Source organism: Emys orbicularis, chromosome 6 (assembly GCF_028017835.1).
Source record: "Emys orbicularis isolate rEmyOrb1 chromosome 6, rEmyOrb1.hap1, whole genome shotgun sequence".
In the NCBI taxonomy this organism is placed as follows: domain Eukaryota; kingdom Metazoa; phylum Chordata; order Testudines; family Emydidae; genus Emys; species Emys orbicularis.
The window spans coordinates 119,645,704-119,673,216 of NC_088688.1; the positions used below are offsets into that span (position 1 = coordinate 119,645,704).

General features: G+C 41.4%; 1 protein-coding gene across 1 annotated transcript in view; it reads left to right on the top strand.

Annotated features, from left to right (window-relative positions):
* The window catches only part of SVEP1 (sushi, von Willebrand factor type A, EGF and pentraxin domain containing 1), a 169,305-nt gene that overhangs the window by 42,431 nt on the left and 99,361 nt on the right, over positions 1 to 27,513 (top strand). The window contains exons 4-9 of the mRNA XM_065406573.1: positions 5,090 to 5,248; positions 5,525 to 5,704; positions 10,591 to 10,770; positions 16,159 to 16,356; positions 22,855 to 22,973; positions 25,486 to 25,615. Coding sequence (XP_065262645.1) covers positions 5,090 to 5,248; positions 5,525 to 5,704; positions 10,591 to 10,770; positions 16,159 to 16,356; positions 22,855 to 22,973; positions 25,486 to 25,615 — 966 coding nt within the window. The remainder of the gene's footprint in view (positions 1 to 5,089; positions 5,249 to 5,524; positions 5,705 to 10,590; positions 10,771 to 16,158; positions 16,357 to 22,854; positions 22,974 to 25,485; positions 25,616 to 27,513) is intronic.

Sequence of the window (27,513 nt, forward strand, 5' to 3'; positions counted from 1 at the left end):
CCCCAGCGTGCCACGTTCCCCCTCCTCCCCCCCCGCCCCGCAAAACAGCTGTTTCGCGGCGCAAGCACTGGGAGGGAGGGGGGAGAAGCAGGACGCGGCGGCGCACTCGCGGAGGAGGCGGAGCGGAGGTGAGCTGGAGCAGGCGGGGCAGGGCGGGGAGCTGCCGTTGGGTGCTGAGCACCCACCAATTTTTTTCTGTGGGTGCTCCAGCCCCAGAGCACCCACGGAGTCGGCGCCTATGCATGCACATGTACACACACACACAGACTATCATGCTGACCAATATTGTCTCATTGTTTCCTTGTACTCCTCCGTCTGTTTGTATCCACATGCTGTCTCTTGTGTTATAGTTAGATTGTAAGGTCTCCGGGGCAGGGACTGTCTTTTTGCACAGCACCTAGCATGATGGGGTCTTGGGCCAGGACTGGGGCTCCTAGGGCTACAATAATATAAATAACAGTAAGTGTTTCAGTCACATACCCTTTCCCTCAACTCTGCCGGCAACAAACTCTATGATGGAGGCTGAGAGGAGTGGAGTGGAGGCATAGAGCATAAACTTAAGTGTTACATGTAACAGCAGTAACACACAAAACACACACACATACACAAATTGGCAGATATTCATCATTTCACCTATGCTAGTTGCTGTTGGTGACAGCTGCAGAATTAACAGAATCCTTAGATAGTTACAGAGCTAGAGGAACACTGTTCAGTACTCCTAACTCTGAATGCCTGAATACGCCTAAAGCTTTTCTGACACTTGACAGGCATCTTCTTCCTCCCAGTCATGGGAAGAAGAGGGAAGAGAGGAACCCTCCCACACTCTTCCCTAGTATACACTTCCCTGGTTCCATGTCAGGTTTTTTGTAGGCGTCATGGCAGAGGGGAGTTTTAAGGAGGGCTTTGAAGCACTATAATGACCACAAGCTTTGTGAATGTTTACGTGGAGCTTCTCCCAAGCATAAGGGGCAGCATGGGAGAAAGCACGGAGGTGCTTGTTTGAAAATTTAACAAGTGGGTGATGGAGCCAGCATCATGGGTCGAGCATAACTCCATGACAGTCTGGCCGTCCCCAATTGCCAAAAAAGCTCCTGTGTAGCCTGTTGCAGTTGGGCTCAGGCCTGAGGTGATTTTTGTGTACGAAGTGTAAATCCTACTGATGGAGTTATTTCATCTAGAGACTGGTGGCTGTTTAAGACCAAGAGAAGTTTGTGATCGGTGTGTGGTTTCATAGGTGAGACTTGTAAAGATTGAGGCTTGTATCCTGATGTTGTTGATAGTAGTGAGACTTCTGCATCTGGAACGATATGAGTGGGATAGACCCTGTCACAGTAGCAGATGTTTCAATTATAAAGAAGACATAAGGACACTTGGTGATATTAGCTTTTCCAATGGGAAGAAACTCCCTTAACAATGTCAGTAGTCTCTTGCAAATGTGCTGGCAAAAATCCATTTCTGTTTGGAAACCTCAGCTAAAAATAGCCAGACTTGCCATGTGCCTGGCCATTTTTTACAAACAAATAACATTATTTGCTTATGGCTTTGACTCACCCTAGCTTTGAGGAAATGGTTCTTTCTAAAATACAAGGTGCTAGCTCTTCACACAAGATGGTTGAACCTTCAAATTTCCTTTAGAAGGAAAAGTCAGAATTTTTTTGCAAATGAACTGTTTTTGTTAAGACACCTTTTTTACAGGTCCTGAAAACCTAACGCTGGTAGCTCTGGCTCAAGACTTGCTCCCAGCAGACACTAGGCAAGCTCTTCCACACACCTCTGCTAAGGCACCCCAAAATACTTGGCTACCGTGCTTTTTTTCTTTTACGCCTTTGTGACTCACCTGGCAGGAACTGCTGGCTGTGTTTTGGTTTGCGTGTTGATGCACTTGAAGTTTCACAAAGGACTGAACTGAAATTACCAGCTACAAAACACAATTCAGTTTGAACCCAGAGGTGAAGCAACAGTAGCAGTACTTAGCCTGACTGGAAACCGTCATCCGAATCATGGGAGAACAGGTTTCCCAATGCTCTCGTGCTCTCACATCTTATCTCCAGCTTAATGGGGATGGAAAGGACCAGTAAGGGGCCCAGGAGAAGTGTTTGAGGGTGTGCTACTCTCAGATTAAGGGGAAGGACAGGTCACCAACTTGGAGGTCACTGTCCAGAGAGATATAATGGCCAGCCATTCAAACATTCTCTTGGATGGGAGAGCCAGCTAACAAGACATCCCCTGAACTGCTCAGGAGCAGATGACTGCCTTCTGAAGACATTAGAGAAGACTAAAACAGTCACTGGAACAACCCCCCTCCCAAAGTATAAAAGGGGATTGCCCAGAGATTGTAAAAGGAGGATCCTTTTAAAGACATTCAGATTGGAATGTTGTTTATAGATTCAAGGCCAGAAAGGACCATTATGAGCATCAGGTCTGACCTCCTGTAGAATACAGCCCAGAGAACCTCACCCAGTGAATCGTGCATGGAGTCTAGTTCCACCACATCATTGACTGGACTAGAACATATCTTTTAGAAAGTCCTCCAATCTCAATATTTAGAGAATCACACTTACGGAGAAGCCACCACATCCCTCCATGATCTGTTCCAATGGTTAACTTCTCTCACTGTTAAAAATGTGGGTCTGTTAAAACTCCAAAGTACGAAAATCATCTGGATATTGGACTATTCACTTGCACCTGCCAGGAAGCCTATTAAGAGAATCGTTGTGTTGCTGCTGTTATTGCACAAAGTAGTGCAATTTCCATGACAATAGGTTGACAATGCCATGAATACTGCAGTAAAGGCAATTTCATTGAAGTGTCTTTAGCGGTGGTGGGTAATTGTACTACACAGTTGTTCATTTTCAGTGATAAAGATTTCATTTTTCTAAAAAGCTTAATCTGGGCAGATATCCTTTGTCATTAAGGAGAAAACCCAGTTTAATGTTTATTAAAACTATTTCTATGCAATATCAATAAAGATCCTGAATATAGAGTGGATGGCACTTTCTTGCTCAGTTTTATGCTCTCATAAAAGAGCGTGTTACTTTTAATGAACTCACAAGGGAACTAGAAGCGGCTGACGGCAAAAATATGATGTAATTAAATGGCATTTTTGCAAGTGTTTTCTTAAAAGTCACTTAAAAAAGAATTCCTGTTGTAGTTGTGAGTAAATTTGCCTTCCAGTCTTCCCTTAGCAAGACGCAAATTGACCTTCTAAAATGTTTTGATCTTTAATTACTTCCTTTCTTATTTAGGAGCTTTCATTTGGAATTTTAAAGAGCCATTCTACAACGTAGACCCAGCCAGCCAGCTTGCAACACACTGTATTACATCACTTAATATTTTGCACCATTCAATCATTTTATCACCTAGTTTGAAATTGAAGCTGCGAACTTTCAAAGAGAGAGAAAAAATATGATCTGTGGAAAATATTCAAGAAGCGACCATGTTCAAGAAAATAAAGCTCTAAATATTCTAAGCTATATTTTTCAATGCGTAATTTACCAGATATGGCTGACTGGATGGTGATGGCGTGTGTGTGTGTTGGGGGGGGGGGGGCAGGGGAGAGTAGAAATCTATTTGTCTTAATAAGACAAATGTCAAAGTATTAACTTTTAAACTCACTCAAAGTATAGAATTGGTCCAATTCTGTCAAAATAAAAAAGATATTGGCACAATCTGAGACCTTCAGGAATTAGACCTCTAATACTTGAAAAAGCTAGGAAATATTCGGTGCTGGAAACAAAAGACATTTTAAAGAATTTAAGATTGGACACATTTTTCTGGACACAGTTCTCCGGAAGCTACAGAGCCGGATTCGCCATTGTCCTGTACCTTATGCAGCTGTTTACATCAGTGCAAAGGGGCTGTAAAACACTACTAAATCAGACTGGTATGTTTTGTATCCACTTTGCACTGATGTAATGACTGCACATAATGCAGGACACTGGAGAATCTGGCCCACAGTCTGTAAGAGAAGTTTAAACAGAATAATAAGTGGTAAGCATTTAAACTAATAGACTTCTGTCTGAACTTCAGCTTTCTTTAGGCTTGTTGCAACTTTTCATTAGTCTCATAGCTCAGGAAGTAATTTCTTAGGCATCAGCATCTTAGAGGGAATGCAGTCTAAGGTACTTATGGCCCCAATTACCATAGCGTGTGGGTGCCTCACAATCTTTAGTGTATTCATCCTCACAACACCCTTGTGAGGTAGGGCAGTGCTGTTGTCCCATTTTACAGATTGAGGAACTGAGACAGAGAGAGAGAGACTAAGTGACTTGTCCAATGTCACACAGGTAGTATATGATAGACTAAGGAATTAAACCCTGGTCTCCAAAGTCCCAGACTAATGCCCTAATAATTGGACTATCTTACCTCTCCTGTTTCTGCCTCTGTTCTCTTGACAACATCTCTTAAATATTTCTCAAGCACATTTGCACACACACAGAGTTAAAATTCTAGAGTAGAGTATAAACTAATTTAAAGGCTTTGGGGAGTAATTGTTTTGATTAATTGCTCTATGTGCTATGATTCACACCTATATATAGCATAGAATCTAAATCGTGACGTCAGATGCCGGATTCTGCGAATTCAGTATGCCGAGAATTTTTATTTATTGAGCCTGATCCTAATTTTGGCATATTTTGGAAACCTTGGGCTTGATTCTGATCTCATTTATACAAGTATAATCCAGGAATAACTCCATAGTGTCAATGGAATTACACAAATGTAAAACCAGAGTGAGGCTCCTTATGTAGAAAGTAAATTATGGCATTAATCCAAAAGCCACTGAAGTCAATGGAAAGACCTCCGCTGAGTTCAGTGGGCTTTGGTTCAGACCCTATACACACTAATAACTTTATAGACATACATAGGTCCTGCTTTGAATTTGAATTAATGATGTATAAATAGAGGAGGAAGGGGAACAACAAAAGCATAGCTATTAAACACGCAATTTGGTCATCCCCACACCTCAAGCTACCCTAAAAAGGAAGTGTGCATTACAAAATCCTTACAAAAATTGGTAGTCCAGTGAACATTCAGAAAGGATGGCGTCTCACCTTTTCTTCTTCTAAAAGTCTTCTTTTTTATTTGATAGCTTGCCCATCAGGAACATATAAACCTGAAGGTTCACCTGGTGGAATCAGCACTTGCATCTCTTGTCCTGATGACAACCACACCTCTCCCCCTGGAAGTACCTCCATCAAGGACTGTGTTTGCAAGGATGGGTACCGTACTGCAGGACATGCCTGTGAACGTAAGTCTTTCCAAACAGAGAACATGAATAGAGAGGAAAGGCACGTTAGGATGCATAGACAGTGTAATCTTAGCCCTTCTTGGACTGTTTCGCTGAAATGAGATGGTCAAGCATCTGTGGGGTTTATAGTGTTCCATATGCATGCCCTCAAAAGCATAGATACTATAAATTAACAAATCAAACCAGCCAAATTAAAGACGTAAACTAACCGAGTGGGAAATGAAATGAAAATAATGCTTCTGGAATCTCTAACCCTGTTGTGGTATGATTAATTAGTTGTCCACTGCCCTGAGCTGCAGCCCCCTGAAAATGGTTACTTTATCCAGAACGTCTGCAACAACTACTTCAACGCTGCCTGCGGAATCCGATGTAAAGCAGGATTTGACCTAGTGGGAAGCAGCATCCGGCTGTGTCAGCCAAATGGCCTCTGGTCTGGTTCAGAGACCACGTGCAGAGGTATGAAAGCCGAAAAAGCTTTTGACACAAGTTGTTTTGTTGTTAATGATGGTTTGAGGTTTGTTGGTTTTGCTGGCTGAGAGTAAACCCCAAATGAAGGAATATTCAAAAGGAAAACCCCATGATGAGTATTTTATCTTCTGGTTTACTAAAATGGAGGAAGAAAACCAAGAAATGCAGAGTGGTATCATCTGCTAGAGAGCCAAACCTTGGTAAACATTCCGCATTGTCCTCTTGTACACACCTTTCATCACGTGACACCAGTGGAACTACCAGAATAAAATTAGGGTTGTAAAGAAAATTATGGCTAGTAAATAAGGATTTGCAGGATGGGGGGGTTCAGAATACCCATGAGGGATCCATCTGTTGGATTAGATGCACATTGGCATTGGAACCCCGGGGCATAAACTTCAACAAAGAATATTGCTTCCAAATTTCTGATTTATGATCCTTGGGTTTATCATGTGAACGAAAAAAAATGGAAAGTTCCAGGCCACATGTATAATCTCAGAAGAGTTTTGAATGTGGTTCCATTGGACAATGACTATTTCCTGGAGGTTGAATGTGAGGATATATTAACTGGAAAGGAGATAATCAGAAGGAGTGGTTGAAAATGGCATGACTGGGAATAGGGAGGGGGGCTGAAAAAAAGTATTTATCCAAAGAGGGCCTCCTGGAGTGCTAATAATTACATTTGAATGTTGCTTTAGTGGATCAGATCACAATTCCATCTTGCCTCTGGCTGTGGCCTAATACGTGATGTTTCAGAGGAAGGTATCCACCTTCCAGTTCCACCAATGCACATGCAGGACTCCTTAACCAGTTGTGCAATTCTACAGAGGATGTGGGATTCCTTTCTGACCTCCTACAGGCACTTATGGACTGAGGCTGCTCTTCCACCTTTCACAGCCCGTTTGGAGAAAGGAAGCTTGCAGCCACGCACTGGCTGGTGTGCAGGTCAGGTTACACTTAGGGAAAGGATGCGTGGTGGAGACAAGGGGAATGGACAGAGCCAGAGAACAGTCACTGTTTGAGACATGCTTATATAGCAACCCACCTGAATTTGCATAACAAATTGCTGCATAGTCTAATGCTGAATGTTGCTGAATTTACTGTCCCCCAGCAACTTCCAGTGACCCTGGAAGGGGTGAGAGCTTGCAATGGAAAAAAAATGTTGCTAGTACTTTGGGACAGGGAAGCAAGATCCGTGGGATTTGGCCATGTCATTCCACGAGGCAGGCTACAGAGTGAAATAGTTTGAAAATCCAGCTGTAGGCTGATTGGACTATTGGGAGAGCAGGTCTCCATGAGACTGTCTCTTGTACAAAGGAGTCCTCAGAATGAAAAGGCTGGAGAGCCCCTGGACTGGAGCATAAAGAAAGGACTGATCAGTTTTCACTCTAATCATCTACAGCAGGGGTAGGCAACCTACGGCATGCGTGCCAAAGGCGGCACGCGAGCTGATTTTCAGTGGCACTCACACTGCCCGGGTCCGGGGGGCTCTGCATTTTAATTTAATTTTAAATGAAGCTTCTTAAACATTTTAAAAACCTTATTTACTTTACATACAACAATAGTTTAGTTATATATTATAGACTTACAAAAAGAGACCTTCTAAAAATGTTAAAATGTATTACTGGCACGCAAAACCTTAAATTATAGTGAATAAATGAAGACTCGGCACACCACTTCTGAAAGGTTGCCGACCCCTGATCTACAGGATTATAGTTTCCACACAGAGAAGTGGAACAATCTTAAGCCCCCACACAGACACTTTTAGGGGAGAAGCTATTCTGTCTTCTGGTTTTTGGGTGAGGGGTGGTTTATTTTTTCTGCACGGCTTCACAGTTTTCCTTTTAATGAAGCATTTGGCTTTAACGTAGCAAAAGAAGTTAGCCCTCTGCTTTGAGCTGTTATCTTCATGTGGTATTAATTTCCTTTGAAGCATCTAGAGGCTATCCTTTCTTTTTTTCCCCTCTCATAACACATCATGTTGAAGTTCCTAATAAAAAAAAAATCCAGCCTTAGCATATGCCGTGTCTGCTGTTCTCCATTCATACAAGAAGCCATGCTGTAGAAGAGAGCAAGATCAAAGGCACAGTTTATGGGCTGTCTCATTAATCCCAACAGTATTTTATCACATCAATTATGAAAGGACACCAAAGGATTTTAATCCCTTCACACTGCTTTCGGTTTTGACATTAAACATTCAACATTTTGGCATTTTTGTGCTACTTAGCTGAAATGTGTCACGGCTGTGATAAGTGATGCTTAGACCCATCAGCGCACCTTCTGCAATTAGCAGCAGCTAATATAAAATTAAGCTAAATACTGTCCAACTGCAAAACACCCATTTAATCCAGAAAAATTTACTATAACAAAATTCTAAAGGCCAACAGAATATATTTTAATGTACATTTATGGGAATTTTTAGTGATTGTGGAAAGTGCCAGATTGATAGTCCTCAGGTCAAGAGGATGGTCTTGTGGTTAAGGCACTAGGCTGAAGTTTGGAAGATCTGGATTCTATTTCTGGTTCTTCTACACATTCCTGCTGTAAACTTACAGAGGCTAAGTTACTTGCCCGTGCCTCTGTTCCCCATCTGCCGATGGAGCTAATAGTATTTCCCTACCTCATGGGGGTGTTGTGAAGAGTAATCCATTAGCCTTTGAGAAGTCTAGATCCTGCATGGCCTACACATCCAGTACTCCCTCTGACTTCAGTGAGAGTATGGGATGCTCAAGAAATGTGGGATCAGGGCTCTGGGCCTTTAAGCATTCTGTGTGTGTATGAGAGAGAGAGAGACTAGAGATGGGGGAAAGTTTATTTAAGTTTTGTCAAATCTTGTTGGCTGGGTTTTGGTTTGGGGTTTTGTCTGGATCCCATTTAATTCAAAAGCTTAGTGTTCGGGGGGGGGGGGAGGGAGCATGTGTTTTGGCATATGTATGAGCAGTAAGTCCAAATGTTAGGTGGGCTATAGCCCAGGAGACCAATAGATCTTGTATGCTCGTGCTCATACTCACTGGAATGGAAACAGAGGTCTCCACTTCCCAAGTGTGCCCCCTTAGAGGGGTGAGGGCTAGAAGATCAGAATGGCAAATCCCCGTGCTTTGCTGCTCCCCAGGATGATGTTTCAAAGGGAGCTCCCTCACTCCTGTCTAGGACATCAGTGGGAGGGGTAGCCACAGTTCCGGTCCTTCCACACTGGAACACAAGGTTAGTAGTGTTGCTGATGGTGAGTCATAGCCACGTCACCCTGAAAGGAACAGAACAATGGCCATGCATTCCTTCCACACCAGCAGGTGAGCAGGACCTGATAACGGGTGCAAGGAGGCACATGCTACCACCTGTGAAGGTATGTAGCCGTGGTCACCTGGTGAGCGTTTCTCCAGTGCTTCCAGATTTATTCCAGCTGCCTCCCTAATGCCTCTAAGACTGATAGATTGCAATGCCCACTATATACACTACCACAGCTGTGGCATTAAAGGCCACAGTAGAAAACATAATACCATAGGAGCCTATTCTCTTTGCATGACAGATTTGCATTAGAGTTGTAATATGTTTACTTAGTGCAATTAAGGTAAAGAATAATAGAAAACTAGTCTGAAGAGCAACACTTTCTTTAATTCATTAAGAGTCTAGTGACTCTAGTCTAGAGTAAGTTTCCTGATCTCTTTCATTCTAGAAAAACCTGTACATACACGTGAATCGGAGGGGTTGGGGGAGGAGGGGCAGTGTTCTGGACCTGAGTGAACACGAGGCAGTCATAATGCCTAGATGTTACGCAGCTAACTGGGTTGCCACTCCTTATTTTCTGGTCAATAGTTGCTACAAATCATGCAGGTTTTTTCCTGATTTGTTTATATCCAACTCTCTCAGAAAGAAACTAATTTTTGTAATTGCTTGAGACTTGTAATCCTGGCTGTTGGTACAGCTGGATTTCATTTGATTGATAACTGATTAACTTTGTTCTCTTACTATCTTTAGGAAGACATGTAGTCTGTTGGGTCAATATGTACAATTATACACACATGTTTTCTCATCAATATGTGCAATAGACTACTGGAAAAAGGAAAGAAAGCTGCCAAGTTTGCTTAACTTTGAACTTATTTGGAAAGAAAGCTAGTAGTTTGACTCCTACATTGGCAGGGGGTCACTTGGTAAAATCAACATTCTTAACCACAATATAGAAGTTACCCAGGCCACTGCAGTCATGACTCATTCAGGCCTTGACCCTCCACCATCCAAGTTGATGGAAGTCATGGAAGCAGGATCTAGCTCTTAAAAAAAACAGTAGATTGGAGAACTGGAGCTTCCCTTTTTTTTTTTTTTACTGTTCAGTTGTGCTACTGCTTAATGTGTTAGACAAGACTGATGCACAAGATTACATTTAATTCCATGTTCTTCTGGAGTTGATTTTAGTTATGTAATAAATTGGTGTCAAGATGTAGCATTAGCAATTCAGCAATTTAAAAAAAAAAAAAACTGCACACTCAGCCAAACTAACACTGTCTTCTCATTCAGCATCATTCAGTAACTCCTCCCAGAGCTAACTGAACAAATCTTCTTAGTTACACTTCCTTCAACTTCATTGACTAGATATGGACCCAGGTTTCCCAATGTGACGTCTAAAAGAGGCCTGGTTTTCAGAAAGGGGTAAGCACCCACCCTGTGAAAATCAGGCCCCTGTAAGGTGTTTTAACATAAGCACCCAAAATCACTGGTCACTTTTGAAAATATTGGCTCCACTTATAAGCCCAGATTACCAAAATGTTATTTTCACTGTATCCATTTAAATGACAAAGGGTTTTAGAAGTGACCTTTAAACTGTCTGTTGTTCCTCTCTTTATGGTGAAAACGTAACACACTTGTTTTACCATTTGCAGTTCGAACGTGTCCAAAACTTCACACACCTGAAAATGGACGAATTAATTGTTCGTCAAGTGATATCTCATACAAGACAGTGTGTTTTGTGATCTGTGATGAGGGCTATGAACTGGAAGGAAACTCCCAACTCACCTGTCAAGGAAACTCTCAGTGGGATGGAAAGGAGCCGGCGTGTGTGGGTATGTTTTTGGTCGTTGCGTGTCTGTTCACATAGAACCATGTCTTGAGGAGGGATTGATAATGGGATAAGAAAATGACCTCTAGATTGCTGGTTGAAATCCAGCTGTGAGATCTAAAAGTCGCTCCTCTCCTGTGGCTGTTTGATAACCTGTATGAAATGAATTAGTGATCACAGTCCAGTTCCTGGTAGACATGGCTCTCACACAGAAGAGGGCAAGGGTGAATCTCTGGGGAGACTCAATTACCCTCTCAGAGCTAGAGATGCTCCCTCCAGCTAAAGATTGAGGCATGCTGGCAGCATGCGGGAAGCTTAAGCTACTGCTGCCTCTTTTGTTGGAATTCCCAGCACAGAGGCCAAGGGTTGAAAGGGCTGAGGATGCTGAGCAGCCCTTTTACTCCTTCAGGGGAAACTTGCTGGTCCCGTTTGAAGCACATTGGTGGAGCAGTGCAGGGAACTGTCTGCTGCTGGTGCCTGCTCGGGACTTGCTATGTGAATAAGTAGAGGACTTTAGATTCCAGGATTACCAGTCCAGCACTTTTCATGAGTGCTGACTTCACTGGAAAACGTTAATAATAATAATAATAATAATTTTTAAAACCCAGTGAAAATACAGAAATCATGAACATAGGGCCTGACTTTTCAGAAGCTGGGCTTGTTTGGTGCTCCTGAAAATTGTGGGTGCAGTTAATGTCATCGGTAAATTTTGTACCCATGTGTCCAAATGACCTACATTATGCCCATAATTATTTGTAATTCAAAAACTACGGGGACAAAAATGGGGACCCTGTGAGGGCAAGGCTGAACATTGAGCCCTCGGCGTAGATACATGCTTTAAAAACATCATGAAGATAAATTCATAAATTTTGGATTATTTACACTAAGTACATTAAGAGCCCGATCTTGCTCCCAGATCAATGGGAACATTTTATTTAACTTCAACAGAGCAGGCCTGGGCCCTGAAATGCCATTGGAGGATTATTATTGGAGGACTTACTTTACTCTGTCATTTCTTAATTTTTAATGATTATAATTCAGTTCCATTATATATCAAAAGGCTGCCTCATGCTGTTTGATATTATTTGACTCTTTTGCATAATCAAGCAGGTTATATGAGAGTTTTTGCTGGATTTCTGAGTCACCCATGGCAAGGCTTTGTTCTTGTTGGTCCCAAAAATCCAGTGTAAGAGTTTCCTTTGATTGCCCCATTGCAAAAAGCAGTAGCTGAAAAATCTGGGCTCACTCCTCCCATGGCGGCACACAACGATAACTTGTATAAATCCCCCACACAAGGAAAGCAGATGTGAAATTCCACTCATGGAATGAATGCAGGATCATGAAAATGCTAACCAGAGTCCTAATAGCACATTTTAAAAAATTGTTCTCCTTACTGATGTTCTAAATTATTACTCTCACTGTTAAAAATGTGCACCTCACTTCTAGTCTGAATTTGACTAGCTGCAGCTTCCAACCATTAGATCTCATTATGTTTTTTTCTGCTAGATGAAAAAGCATGTACTATCAGTAGGGCTCCGTGTCTGTCACGGTGATCGCGGAAGTCATGGATTCCACAACCTCCGCAACTTCTGCAGGGGAGGGTGCGACAGGCCCAGGGGCCACCCAAAGCAGCTGGCTCCGGGGACAGCCACACCAACCACTGCTCCCGTGGCCCCGGTGCCTCCTCCCCCAGCACCCCTACTGCGCTCCCCAGTACCCCTTCTCCCCCCCAAGATTTAATCACAGGTATTTTTAGTATAAGTCATGGACAGGTCACGGGCCGTGAATTTTTGTTTATTGCCCGTGACCTGTCTGTGACTTTTACTAAAAATACCTGTGACTAAATCGTAGCCTTAACTATTGGAAATACTTCCCAGCGTAGGTGCTTGTAGGCAGTGATCAGGTCATCTGTTAACCTTCTCTTGGTAAATTAAAAAGATTTGCTCCTAAGTCTCTTGCTAGAAAACATGTTTTCCAAATTTCACGTCATACTTACATCACTTTTCTGAATCCTTTTACATTTTTCAACATCCTTTTTGGAAGTATGGTCACTAGAACTGGACCGAGCATTCCAGGAATGGCCTCACTAATGCTATGTTATAACAGTTATTCTGGGTTGTTAGGGCCCAATTAGTTTTACCTGCCAAATACTGTAGGTTTTTTTTCCTACAAGGGTGTGTGTGTGTTTTGTGTATTTTTAATTCAAGCAACTTTTTATTGAAGATGTTATTGTAATGAATTGTCTTGGATTATTATGTTACATTATATTCTGTTGTCTAAAATTAAAATATTTGATAGGCATGAAAACTTTTTTCTTTTTTTCTAACTTGCAAAAACAAAAGTTAATATTTTCCCACCACTAAACTCTTTTATCTCTTTCCCTCTTGTATTCCACTGAAGAATTGTTTATAGCCAACATCTTAGATTTAGTGTACATCAGGAAATATTAGTCTCCTCATATTATAATGCTCTATACAATGCCCATGATTACTGCGGGATTACACAATTTGTTGGCATTAATGCCAAGGGCACTGATGCCATCTAGTGTTGAAAGAATTAGTGTGCCCACTTTTTAAATGTGTTTTGGCCAATCTTCATCCTCAAGGTTTATATATAAAAGGAAGAGGAGAGAGAGGTCAATTAGTGCCCTGCTGTTCAGTATTCTTTTTGTCCATTAGATCAAAATTCACCTGTTAGTTTATTAACTGTGTACTATACTCATTTGGTTTCAGTCAGCTTCATGTGATGCACTGTTTTACAGACATGGGACAGATTTTGCTTTCTCATATGCTGGATTTTCACCCTGTATTTCCATCGGCATGAGTAACTGAGATCAAATTCTGACCCATCCGGTGTTAAATTATTTAATATTTATATACATTTACAGAATCATAGATTGATGGGACCAAATTCTGCTCCTATATACACCCTTTTAAATCCAGACTTATTGGGTCAGATCCTAAACCTGTGTAAATCACTGTAGCTCAGCTGAAGTCAATGGAGCCAAGACCGTTTATACCAGCTGCGGACCTGGCCCACTGAGAGCAGAGGACCTGTAGAATTGTAGGAGTCAGAGATGAAAAAGATCTATTAGGCCATCCCGACCTTTTCTCTAATAATACAGGATTGCTCCTTATATAGTCTAGTGTTTTGTCCGGTTCAGTAATATATGTCCTAAGTGCTGGGACTATCACCACTTCCTCAGAAGACTGTTCCACTTTTCCTTGTATTCAGCCTAAATTTTCCCTTTCTCGATTTCTTCTCTTCACTCCTAGTTATATATCCCTTTGTACCACCCTACATAGTTCCTCTTCTCTTTGTGTTTGTGCCTGTCATTACATCATTATGTTCCTTCCCCTAAATTGTCACTTATCCAACCAGCTCATAATTTAGCTCTTTTAATTTTGATTCCCTGATCATTTTTGGTGCTGCTCTCCATCCAATTTGTCAATAGCTGTCCCATAAAGAGGTGCCCAGAAATGAACACCATTTTTACTAATGGAAATAGTTTTAAGTTTTAAGACAATTATTCTGTCTAAAATGAATGTGTATACACTCAAGGGCTCTGCAGACTGTCAAAATGACAACAAGATATGAAGTATTATTATTAATAGTTTAAACTTTAATCTTAATTTTTCAAAAGCAAGAGTTCCAAGGGCAGGAAATGTTTATAATACTTAGATTCTTTCTTTAAAATAAGTTTTGTAGAACTGACAGCTTTTCAAGCACTTGACAAAGAAATTTTTTGTCTAGATATTAACTGTTCTGAATCCTTTCTACACCATCAAACGTCATGTAAGGAATGAACAAGGCTCCACCATCCCTATCTGTCCTGGGAAGCTTTTTGCATATCCTATATGTGAAGTCTCATAGGTTTTCCCTCTCTGAGTAATGTTCAACAGAGGGATTCTTTCAGTCAGCTCCTTTGACATGTTTGACCAACTACCTAATGACACGCCTGCCATGGCAAACTCTTGCTTCATACATGTCTTAACACATGTCCCAGATATTTCCATCTTCTTTTCTGGATAGCTTGGAGATGAGAAGTTGCTGAACTCTATGATGAATCTTGGTGCTATACATTCATTCCATTTAATACTTAGCATATTCCTGAGGCATTTGCTTTGGAAGGCATATTAATATTTCAAGGCACATTTATTGAAAATACATGTCTTGTACAAATTTGGTATCCACCTTTTACCGTATTTGCCCAGCTCTACATGACAACAGTAAAAATTGCATTAACTGCCTGAAATAATAAATATGGCCGGTTGAAAAACAGGATAAAGTGTTGGTGAAAATGTAGTCATTTCCCTCCCTCCTTCCTCCCACCCCATTTTATTTTTGGAAATTTCAAATTTTGATTAATTTTTTCTTCACAATTTGAAAATATTGCACCTCCTCTAGTCACAAAACATTTCATAACATTAAGGTACATTTTTGGTCCCTGCAAATCCATAGTCAACATTTGCTAAACTTGGAACTTTACGTTTACATGGAAACCAGCAAATTGTTCTTTGGTTGCCATGTATAGTTCCCTGAGTTCCGGTTCATATTTTAGGTTTGAACAAAATCAGATATCAGCCTATAATAATTTGAAACTGGATGTAGGTTCACTTACAAGCCATTTCACAAACACAAGGTGATTGAGCATGTAATGAAACCTGAAATAAACAAATTTTAATGACTTTTTTGTTTTAGTAACGTTGTTGTACCTCTTAGTTCTCATTTCATGGCATTGTAGAAATGGTTCCTTGTAGTTAGTGTGCAGCAAACTGCTCATAATGACACTTCAATATCTGTATTGTGACAATGAGACAACAAAATAGGAACAGGTGAAATTAATAGATTCTTGTACAAAGCTGTGGTGTGATTCCAGCAGCAAAAAAAAAAAAGGTAGATGGTGAATTGAAGAAAAAGGAGCAGACCTGATACAAGGGGCTGGAGCCAAACCTGATTTGTCTCATGAGGATATTGCCAATGGTTGTAATTTACTGAAAGAGAACTGCTGCAACCATAAGAACTCACCTGAATTCCAGCACCCATTTCAAATGTCCATAAAAATCCAATCTGAGTTTTACCTATTCTTGTCACGGGGGAAGTCTCAGTAGTAAAATCAATGTTTGGCCTTCAAAGCACAATGTAACTCATTCAATACAAGGAAGATAAATATAACAGAATTTTCCAGGCTATCTGAAACATTTTATCCTTCATAAAGGCTGAGTGAAAAATACCTTATTAGTAGAGATCGTCAATGGGGCTGAGTTGCAGTGAATTTTAGAACAAGTTTCAGATTCTTTTCTACATCCTATTATGGGGTTCTTAATTGCTGGTAACTTTAGATGTGTGTATTTTCTGTGTCCGCTGACATTTGTGTGTTTACTTCCTGTAGAGGTGCATTGCCCCATCTTCCAGAAACCTGAGAGTGTGACAGTACATCCATCAAGTTGTGGACAGGAACCATCAAAATCTGGAACAGTGTGCCAGTTGAGCTGCCCCCGGGGATTCACCTTGTCTGGGGTTAGAGAAGAACTGAGATGCACTCCTTCTGGGAGATGGAGTGAAAATGTCCAAAAGGCTCTATGTAAAGGTATAGACCTGAACAATAATTTCCACTGCAAGTAGATGTGGGTTCAGAGGGAAGGGGATTGCAGAGAGACAGATAAAGATGTGTTTGAACCTGAGGCAAAGCCTGATTAAAGTGATCTTCAAAATGTACTGCTTCCGCTATTGCCTGACAATAGAATTTAATATTTATTAGTTCAGCAAGATTGTTCAGGTACATTTATGATGCACCTCACCATCAGTCAGCCCTCTGGAGACCATCCCAGGTGTCCTGTTTTGTTGGGGTTCGTGGTACTATGTGACTTTAAGGCCTGGGAGAAAAAGTTAAATTATAAATTGAAGAATGAAGAGGAGAAAAACCTAGGCTTTAGAGATGGCCAAAGTGAAACCAAACAATATAATAACAGTAAAAATATCAATGGGATAGCATGTGTTTATATAGTTCCTTTTATCTCAAGGTTCCTTAAGTGCTATGGAAACTTATACTAATATGCAAGATATATGAAGGTGTTTTATCCCAGTATATCAGAGCACCCTCCGGAGTGAGGCACTAGCCAGGGCCGCCCAGAGGATTCAGGGGGTCTGGGACAAAGCGGGGGAGCTGCGGTGCTTGTACTCACCCAGCGGCAGTCCGGGTCTTCGGCGGCATTTCGGCGGCGGGGGGCCCTTCAGTCGCTCCGGGTCTTCGGCAGCACTGAAGGGCCCCCCCGCTGCCGAAATGCCGCTGAAGACCTGGACCGCCGCCGGGCCAAGGCTCGCGGGGCCCCTGCGGGGTCCGGGGCCTGGGGCAAATTGCCCCATTTACACACACACACCCCGGGCGGCCCTGGCACTAGCGCTTTTTAACAGCTTACTACTCAAAACTTTAGGGCACACAGCGAAGAATGCTGTAATTAACTGAAGCTGCACAGGAAGTGTAGATGGTAAAAATGTAATTACATTAGTATGAATTTGGCCAGGGCTCTGGCATGAACACCGAGCTCTTTCAGAAAATATTAGATTTTTTTTTTCATACACAAATATACTTTCAGTTTGAATGCCTGGCATTTTTCTCTGTGACATTCTGCACCTGAAACAGAATGGAGGGCCTACCAGCAGAGAGGCAGGTAGACTCTTTAGAAATGTAAAGGCACATTACAAAAAACAGAGTTATAACAGTTACTTGGCACATCACTACAGAAAGTGCCACAGGATTTCTGTTGTTTAATGGCCATAAGTAGTGAGAACCTTGATATTACTACTTATCCTAAACACCGCACCTCCAGCAGCATAATGATCCCTAGTGCGTTGTTTCAGTATTGACTTGGAGGGTAGAGTCCCACCTACTGAATCAGCAGCAGCCTCCATGCTCCTGGAAGTTCTTCCATGCAAATATGGACTAGGCATAACTTATAATTAGGGCTGTCAATTAATCGCATTTACCTCACACGATTAACTCAAAAAAATTAATCGCGATATAAAAAATTAATCACGATTAATCGCAGTTTTAATCGCACTGTTAAACAATAGAATACTAATTGAAATTTCTTCAATATTTTGGATGTTTTTCTACATTTTCATATATATTGTATTCTGTGTTGTAATTGAAATCAAAGTGAATATTTTTATTACAAATATTTGCACTGTAAAAATGATAAAAGAAATAATATTTTTAAATTCATCTCATACAGGTACTGTAGTGCAACCTCTTTGTCGTGAAGGTGCAACTTACAAATGTAGATTTTTGTTGTTGTTGTTACATAACTGCACTCAAAAACAAAACAATGTAAAACTTCAGAGCCTACAAGTCCACTCAGACCTACTTCTTGTTCAGCCAATCGCTAAGACAAACAAGTTTGTTTACATTTACAGGAGATACTGCTGCCCTCTTCTTCTTTACAGTATCACCAGAAAGAGAACAGGCATTTAAATGGCACTTTTGTAGCTAGCTTTGCAAGGTATTTACGTGCCAGATATGCTAAACATTCATATGCCCCTTCGTGCTTCGGCCACTATTCCAGAGGACATGCTTCCATGCTGATGACACTCATTAAAAAAAGAATGCATTAATTAAATTTGTGACTGAACTCCTTGGGGGAGAACTGTACATCCCCTGCTCGCTCTGTTTTACCTACATTCTGCCATATATTTCATGTTATACCAGTCTTGCATGATGACTCAGCACGTTATTCATTTTAAGAACACTTTCACTGCAGATTTCATAAAATGCAAAGAAGGTACCAATGTGAGATTTCTAAAGACAGCTACAGCACTTGACTCAATGTTTAAGAATCTGAAGTGCCTTCCAAAATCTGAGAGGGACGAGGTGCGGAGCATACTTTTAGAAGTCTTAAAAGAGGAACACTCTGATGCAGAAACTACAGAACCCAAATCACCAAAAAATAAAATCAACCTTCTGCTGGTAGCATCTGACTCAGATAATGAAAATGAACATGCGTCGGTCCGCTCTGCTTTGGATTGTTATCGAGCAGAACCCGTCATCAGCATGGACGCATGTCCCCTGGAATGGTGGCTGAAGCATGAAGGGACATATGAATCTTTAGCACATCTGGCACATAAATATCTTGCAATGCCGGCTACAACAGTGCCATGAGAATGCCGGTTTTCACTTTCAGGTGACATTGCAAACAAGAAGCAGGCAGCATTATCTCCTGCAAATGTAAACAAACTTGTTTGTCTGAGCGATTGGCTGACCAAGAAGTAGGACTGAGTGGACCTGCAGGCTCAAAAATTTTACATTGTTTTATTTTTGATGCAGTTTTTTTGTACATAATTCTAGATTTGTAAGTTCAACTTTCACGATAAAGAGATTGCACTACAATACTTGTATTAGGTGAATTGAAAAATACTATTTCTTTTGGTTTTTTTACAGTGCAAATACTTGTAATCAAAACTGTACACTTTGTATTCTGTGTTGTAATTGAAATCAATATATTTGAAAATGTAGAAAACATCCAAAAATATGTAAATAAATGGTATTCTATTATTGTTTAACAATGCAATTAAATCGCGCGATTAATTTTTGTAATGGCTTGACAGCCCTATTTATAATATCTGATGGGATCACACCACAAGGTGACAAGGCTGTTTGGATCAAGATGAAGCCGTGTGTATTGAGACCAGGCACCCAAGGTCTACTGTGATGGGCAACAGTGTAAAACCCTAAAATAAGAGATATCAGTAGTCTCTGAAGGCTGAACGTCTCTAGTGAAGATGAGGGCAGTTGCAATCTGTTGAATTTTATACAAAGAAAACATGTCCCTGCTTAGTTCTCTTTGTTGTTTATATGTATTATGTAGCCAAAATACTTCACTTATCCAAAATAATCTGTTTGCTCACTGCCTATTATTAGCCTTTCTTCAGAACTTCACTTTTAACTGGAATTTGCTACAGCTGAAAGTCCATGGTCCTGGGAGTGTGAAACACAATTGGAAGTTGTTTCAAAGAGTGTGCTTGCTATGAAAAATTTCTTCAGAGGAAGGCAAAGTGGCTTGTATTTATTGTTCATGCAGTCTTCATCATGGAATTTTAATTACCGGAGTTATAGTTTGAAATGTAAATATCTCTAGCAAAGTAATAAGAGGCGTCAGTTCTTTAGCTGGTTTAAGGCCTCTCGGGCATAAAGGGTTCAGAGGTGAACGTTGTTGTCGTTGCCTAGTGAGACTGGAGACCATTTATCAAAAAGCACGCCAGTAATGAAATAATCCCGCTGCAGTGTTTGGAGAGGCTCCATGCCAGGATAACAAAGTGCTTTGGGTTTTGTGAGAGTAACTGGGGACTTAACTGTTGTTGGCCGTGCAGCACAGATTGTACCCATTGCTAGTGAAACAGAAACTCTCTGAAACTGGAGGAGGCCATTTGTCACATGTGGAACCTTTGTTTAGCAGCAGAAATGAGTCAGAGCAGCCATTCAGTCAGAGCACTCTTCCCTTGGAGTCAGTTCTAGACCATGCCCCAGCATGGTGCTAGAAAGCACTGTTCTCTTGCTCTAATTAGATGTAAAGTTGAGGTCTCACACACCTGTGGACATAAAAGCTCCCATGGCACTTGTTGTAAGAGGAGAGGTGTTAATCTTTTACATTAATCAAATTTTTACTTTGGTAATTACATTCTGTCTGCTTAAGTTGCCTCATGCCGTTTCAGTTAGGCATAATGTTCTTCTATGCTCCTATCCTAAAATAATGTTGTTGTGTACTGTTAATAATACTAAACAACTTTTCAAATTCTGGCCAAGAGGGTGCTGCCTTTCAGTGGTAGGTTAAGTGAGCCATCTTTCAGGGATGTTGTGAGCTTAACTAGTTAATAGACTCCATCCTTGTCACGCAGGACTCCATTGGAGTTTAGTCATTGACTTCAGTGGGAACAGGAATTTGTAGCCATTTTTACAAAGATGCGCGAGTTTTTCAGATGAAAAGTTATTATAATAAATAGTTGGAATACCAAATTATTTCTGTCCACCCCTCACTCTCATCTCCACAAGCCTATTCCCAACGTGCCTCCCTTATCTCTGGCTACCTTCTCTTTAGAGGGGACCTAATTATGGGGCATATTAATTCATACTGTGAAACATGCCAAGGTTTGGCAAACCTCAGAGAAGACTTACGCTGGTCTGAATTATTTCCCTCCAGTAGCAATCCCACCATCTCCCTCACGCATGCACACTCACTCACAAACATATGCACATCCACACGCGCACATTCTCTATAACATCCTGGGACATTCGCTCACGGGAGACCCTGTGTAACCCCCACGCCTCCTGGGTTTGGTACCCTGTCCCATGTAGTGGCACCGAGACCACTTAGAGAGAGATTAACGAGTCTGCTCTACAGCCTTAGCTAATGGCCATGTGGCTTTTAGCTCATGCAGTAGAGGCTCATGCACTAAGCTCCAGTGGTCCCAGGTTCGATCCCACCCGCTGACGACCGGGGTCTGTCAGTGTTACACCTGCACTGCTCCTTCCCTTCTAATGTCTTCAGGGATGGACTGCTGACCTATTTCCTCATCCACTTTTTTTTGGTGGTTCAGCTTGTGGAGGCAGCCCCTGAGCTAGTTTTCCACCCGCCTCTGCATCCATATGAAATGTCTTCCGTGATGATGCAGAAAACCCACCCCTTGCATTCCACATCAGCAGGATGGAGAATATTCTGGTTTCAATGCTGCCGTTTTAAGTAGTTTTCCTCATTCTTAGACTGAGATGCTCCAGAATGCTCCTCACTAATAGGGAACTCCTGAGAACTATTGGAATAAAAGGTGGAGCCTGTGGTGGGAACAGGAGATTTTTGAGTGGGGAATAGCTGGGATGAGTCATTGATTTAGTGATGAAATGGTCAGGTTTCAACAGGATTTACTGGAGTTTCACTTGTTTTTTCGGGTTCATGTGAAAGAACTCTTGATGACAATAGGCCAGATCAGGGGTCAGCAACCTTCGGCACGCAGCCCATCAGGGTAATCCAGTAGCGGGCCACGAGACATGTTGTTTACGTTTACCATCCACAGGCACAGCCACCGCAGCTCCCAGTGGCTGTGGTTCGCCGTTCCCAGCCAATGGGGGCTGTAGGAAGCGGTGTGGGTCGCAGGGACATGCTGGCCGCCGCTTCCTACAGCTCCCATTGGCCAGGAACGGTGAACCGCGGCCACTGGGAGCTGTGGGGGGGCCGGGCCTGCAGGCGGTCAATGTAAACAACATGTCTTGCAGCCCACCAGCGGATTACCCTGATGGGCCACGTGCCGAAGGTTGCTGACCCCTGGGGCCAGATCCTTAGCTGGTGTGAAGCAATGTGACTCCATTGCCTTCAGAGAAGTTATGGCAATTTATACCTGCTGAAGATTTGTCCTGATGAAGCTGCCAATCGGAGTTCCCCAAAGTTGTGTGAATACAACAAACTGCTGGGTTTCGATAGTCCGTCTTGGGAATGCTTGTCTTCTAGGACTGAATGTGCTTTTGTTTGAGAAAATGAAGTATTTATAAACAAAAAACATGCAAAGAATTACACTGACTTTGCAAATGATTATAAGCAAAACTGTAGGTGTCATTTTGATTCTCCCATCTTCCCACCAGAATCCCCATAAAACAAATTTTTGTGCCATGACCTTAAAAAATGGTGTATTTTTAGGGTAATTAAAGCTCAGTCACTTTTGATATGAGTTCATAACTTCTTGTCAAGAAATAGGGGAATAAAGTAGCCATTCCTCATCGATGAATAGATGTGTTGTGTCAATAAAAGGCAACTGTGGTGTTAAAACAAACCCTCGTTCTATTAGTATTATTTGTAGTATGATAACTCCTAGAATCCAATGACCCACTGTGCTAGGCTCTGTACAAAAATATAATGAAGAGACAGTGCCCACCCTGAAGAGCTTGCAATCAAAGTGTAAGAATATAGGTAAGAGGTGGAGAAAGCAAACAGGTGCAAAATGAAATAATGAGATGATACTAGTCACCTTGATAAACAGTGCACACAGCAAGTCAGCTGAGTCACCATTATTGATTTTTTTTCTCTCTCTCTCTCTCTCTCTCGATTAGATTTTGAAGCTCCTCAAATCAGCTGTCCGGACAATATTGAGGCCAGGACTCTGGAACATCATAACTCTGCTAATATTAGCTGGCAGGTTCCAATAGCAAAGGATAACTCTGGAGATGAGGTACAGCTAAAACATATACACTTTATTTTGATGCAATCCCTTTTCAGGTAGCTGTTTTAGAGCTCTGAAATGTCGCTAAGCCATTAGAATATCTTGTTTCTTGGTGAGAAGAAGTAGAGAGAACTGTTGTAAACTAGTATCTTCAGAATTCAGCATTTTCTCTGTTAGATTTATGTGGTTACTGAATATCCTGTATGGTGTTTTTATATGCATACAGTTCTGTACAGTTAATTTATGCAGTCAAAAGAAAGAATGGCTCCTTGTTTATTAAATACAGAATGGCACTTTAAAAAGGAGCTCAGAATATGAAGGAGTTTAGTACTCTGCCTTCCATAAGATCCGGTCCTTCCTCAAGGAAGTAAACCAACTCATAACACTCAAAGGCTAAAAAGAGCCCACTGTGATAAGTGAAAACTCATCACAGCACCATACAAGAAATACGATCCCATTTCTTTACCATGATCAAGCTTCATATACAGGCCAGCAACTTCCACTGAAGTAGGTGGTGGTGTATTAATTTAGATGGACTGTCCAGGCCAAAGGTGCTAACATAATCGAATCACTGTCCAATGTTAAACAGAGTTAAACAAGATCCAAGTCTGGTAAACAGAGATTTCAGCCTGCTTAGTAACATGGCAAACACACCATTAAAATCCTTTTGACTTTTTTATTAAAGGTAAAGAAAAGAAGGAAAAACAGTTAAAGCATTTGAAATGTAAAGTATTAAGTAAGGCTTTTGTTTTAAAAACATCCCTTGTTCACTTTTGCTGGAGAAAGTTTTTAGAAGGAAAAACCCCTTAGCAGGGCCGGCTCCAGGGTTTTTGCCGCCCCAAGCAGCGGGGAAAAAGAAAAAAAAAAAAGCCGTGATCGTGATTGGCGGCACTTCAGCGGCAGCTCCACTGCGCCGCTTTCTTCTTCGGTGGCACTTCGGCGCCAGGTCCTTCCGAGAGCGACTGAGGGAGCCGCCGTGGAAGAGCCGGATGTGCCAGCCCTTCCCCGTGGCCGCTCCAAGCACCTGCTTGCTGAGCTGGTGCCTGGAGCCAGCCCCGCCCCTTAGTCTGACAGTCTCTTATTCAGTGGCTCTCAACCTGTCCAGACTGCTGAACTCTTTTCAGGAGTCCGGTTTGTCTTGCGTACCCCCAAGTTTCACCTAAAACTACCGTACTTATTTACAAAAACAGACACACAAATACAAAGGTGTCACAGCACACTATTACTGAAAAATTGCGTACTTTCTCATTTTTACCATATAATTATCAAATAAATCAATTGAAATATAAATATGGTACTTACATTTCCATGTATAGTATATAGAGCAGTATAAGCAAGTCATTCTCTATATGAAATTTTAGTTTGTACTGACTTCACTAGTGCTTTTTATGTAGCCTGTTGTAAGACTAGGCAGATATCTAGATGAGTTGATGTACCTGCTGGAGGACCTCTGCGTAGCCCCATGGGTACCCATACCCCTGGTTGAGAATCACTGACTTAGATGGTATCAAAGATGGTAATAACTGTCCTTTTGGGGACAAGAGAAGAAGTTATTTGAGTTGGGCTGGAGCTGTTCTTAAAGTCTAATCCCGTTTCATCCCGGATGGGATTCAGCTGGAGCCAGGGGAGGTGGCGATGTCATCTGGGTCCCTCTCTTTGGCCCAGTCTGGTCAGGATCAGGATGACGAAGGCATGGGGTCTTCATGGAGATGGTGGGGGTGGCTGCCATGAGGGTGAAGCTCACTCCAGTAGCCAATTTTTCTCCCCAAGTCTCTTTCTTTAAGGACCCCTCAAGGGAATGGTGGGAGAAATAGATCATCCCCTAATTATTTTGTCCACCAATTAGGCCTACTTTCAGACACACCAATTTTGGTTCACTGATTTCTGGTTCCATGCTTTTCTTGTTTACCAAGCATGATCTTAGCATAGTCCTTGAGTTATATCAGTAGGCCTTTTTGCTGGGACTAATACAGTCTTTTTGTCACCCTTTCGTACCTTTTCCCATCAACATTTGTTATTAGGGGTTATTGTAACAACTTATGAACTTTCATGTGCTTTTTACAGTTGAGCTCACAATTGGGCTAAATTTGTAGCCCAATGATTACAACAATGGGAGGTCTACGTGTGTATCCAATGGCAGAATTTTCCCCCAAACTGTTTTGTAAAGAGTAATGTTCTCTGAGTTATAACTCTGGCCAGTGAAAACTTTGATTCCCAGTTGAGCTGCTTACATTCGTGTGGGCCTGATTCTCATTTATATTAAGGTCCCTTCCATTACTTTGGCCATATGAAGAAGCCTGTAAGAGGGTGTAAATGTAATTTATGCACAATTTATGGCTCTTCTAAACTGCTAAAGGATATAAAGCATTCTTAGTGTAAATGAGAATCAAATCTACATGCATCCAAACACGTAGAGGTTTAATTTCAAAGGATTACATTACATGCACATTTTGTAAAATACAAATATGTGATTACTGACCCATGTTTGTGTTTAAATAACAAACGTCTGTTCCTCTAAAAGGTCTCAATTCACGTTACTCCAGCTTTTGTACCACCTTCTCTTTTCCCCATTGGAGAAGTTGTGATCACTTACATAGCAGTGGACAAGTCCGACAATCAGGCAAGCTGCACATTCAGTGTCAAGGTTATTGGTAAGTGCTTTTCAGCAGTACCTGGGAAGGATTCTGACAAAGATAAAACTTTCATTTGTGCAGAAGGAGGCTCTGATTCACCATGGCATTTAAGCACACACCTAATTTTAAGCATGTGAATAGTCCTGTTGAATTCACATGCATAAGTGCCTGGCTGAATGGAGGCCATCATTTGCATAATATAGTAATTGCTGTCAAATGCTGGATTGTCTATTTGGATTGGCTGCAGCTAAAGCATTTGTTCTTAATTTGGGGCTTCCCCACATTTCGTAAATAAAGCGCATTAATCTGTCAAAACATAAGCAGGCAATAGGGTTAGTTATGTGGCATGCGTGTTGTGTTTACTCACAGACCATTGTTTTTAATTCCTGACTGAATGTCTCCCAAACCCACAACGAGCTTTCAAGATGACCACATGTTTCCAATGAGATAAATCATGCAAGTATTTGTTTGCCCAAGTATTTGAGACGTGCTCTCTCTTTCAGTGAACTGTCTTATGAACAAAAATTCACTCTTTGAAAAGTTTACAGAATGCAAATAAAATGGATGGTGAATACAGTTGATGCCAATGTGCAATTTTTGTCTTTGAGCAAATGTTCTTGAATCCTTTTTTGCAGTGTCCACTTAGTTCTAGTGATGCTGCTGCATAGAGGTGAGAAGGTATATTTCTCTGTTGAGTTAGCTGGGAGGTTATCAGTGGCGGGAGACGCTATCTTAGCTTTATGAAGGGAAATTTCTGCCTTCTGCAGTTTGGCTTGGCGGATGAGTTTAAATAAATTGTTGAATAAGTACATAACATGAGATGGTTTTGATGGATAAATATGAGGTGAGGCATGTTGTGATGGCACCTGCAATGTTGTTCTCTGTTGAGCCTAATTCTTCTCTCACACCAGTTTTCCACCAATTTCAAGCAGAGTTGCACCTGAAATCCACAAAGCCTGTGACAGCAGAGTCTGGCCCTTGTATTTGTAATTACGCATTTAACAAGCCATCTGGCTGATGTATTTCTTGTTCCCTTTGGTAGTAGTATACATAGGCAATTCAAACTTGGTGGGATATATTTAGCAATGATAATGTAGGTGATAGTTTAAGTTACACATCTGGTGCATGTTGGTTAGCAAATGTGTGCAACTTGTACCAATTTGACATTTAGTTGTATGCAGAGCAAGTGTTACTTATACCAGTTTATTATTCTGGGGACCAGATTCAGACTTCCATAAGTGTATGTAACTCCTTTCCCATTGACTTTAGTGGGTATTGTTCCTGTTAGACCTGGACTGAATTTAGTCTTCATTGTGATAGGGATACTTCAATGTAAGCTAGAGTAAAAGGGTGGCTGTTTATATAACATCCTCCTGTTCATTGCTTTTTCTGATACCCCACTCTCTCCTGCCGCTTCTACATATGAATTACACTCGCTACATATATTTGCTCAGTGCCAAATCAGCATAAATTACACTGCTTTCCCACTTACACCCATTCTCTGGGACACATACCTGATGTCTAACTTAAATGATATTTATGTCACTTCCTGAATTTTGCCCAGCGTTCTAATGGAATGGCATCTGCTCATTCTGGTGTGTGTTTGGCTTGATACCTTGGTGTCTGCTGTTATTTTTAATCTCTAAACTCAGTCAGAGCCAGCGCTCGGATAAAGTCAGTGAATTAGGTATTATGAATTGGTGACTATCTGTGTTCTATCAAGGATAGCTCAGTTGTTTTAGGACAGTGGGTTTTCAACCTTTTTTCATTTGCGGACCCCTAAAAAATTTTAAATGGCGATATGGACCCATTTGGAAATTTTAGATGGGGGTCAGCAGACCTCCTGGTGTCCGTGATCCACAGGTTGAAAACCACTGCTTTAGGAAACTTAAGTGGCTGTTTACGTAGCTTGAGCC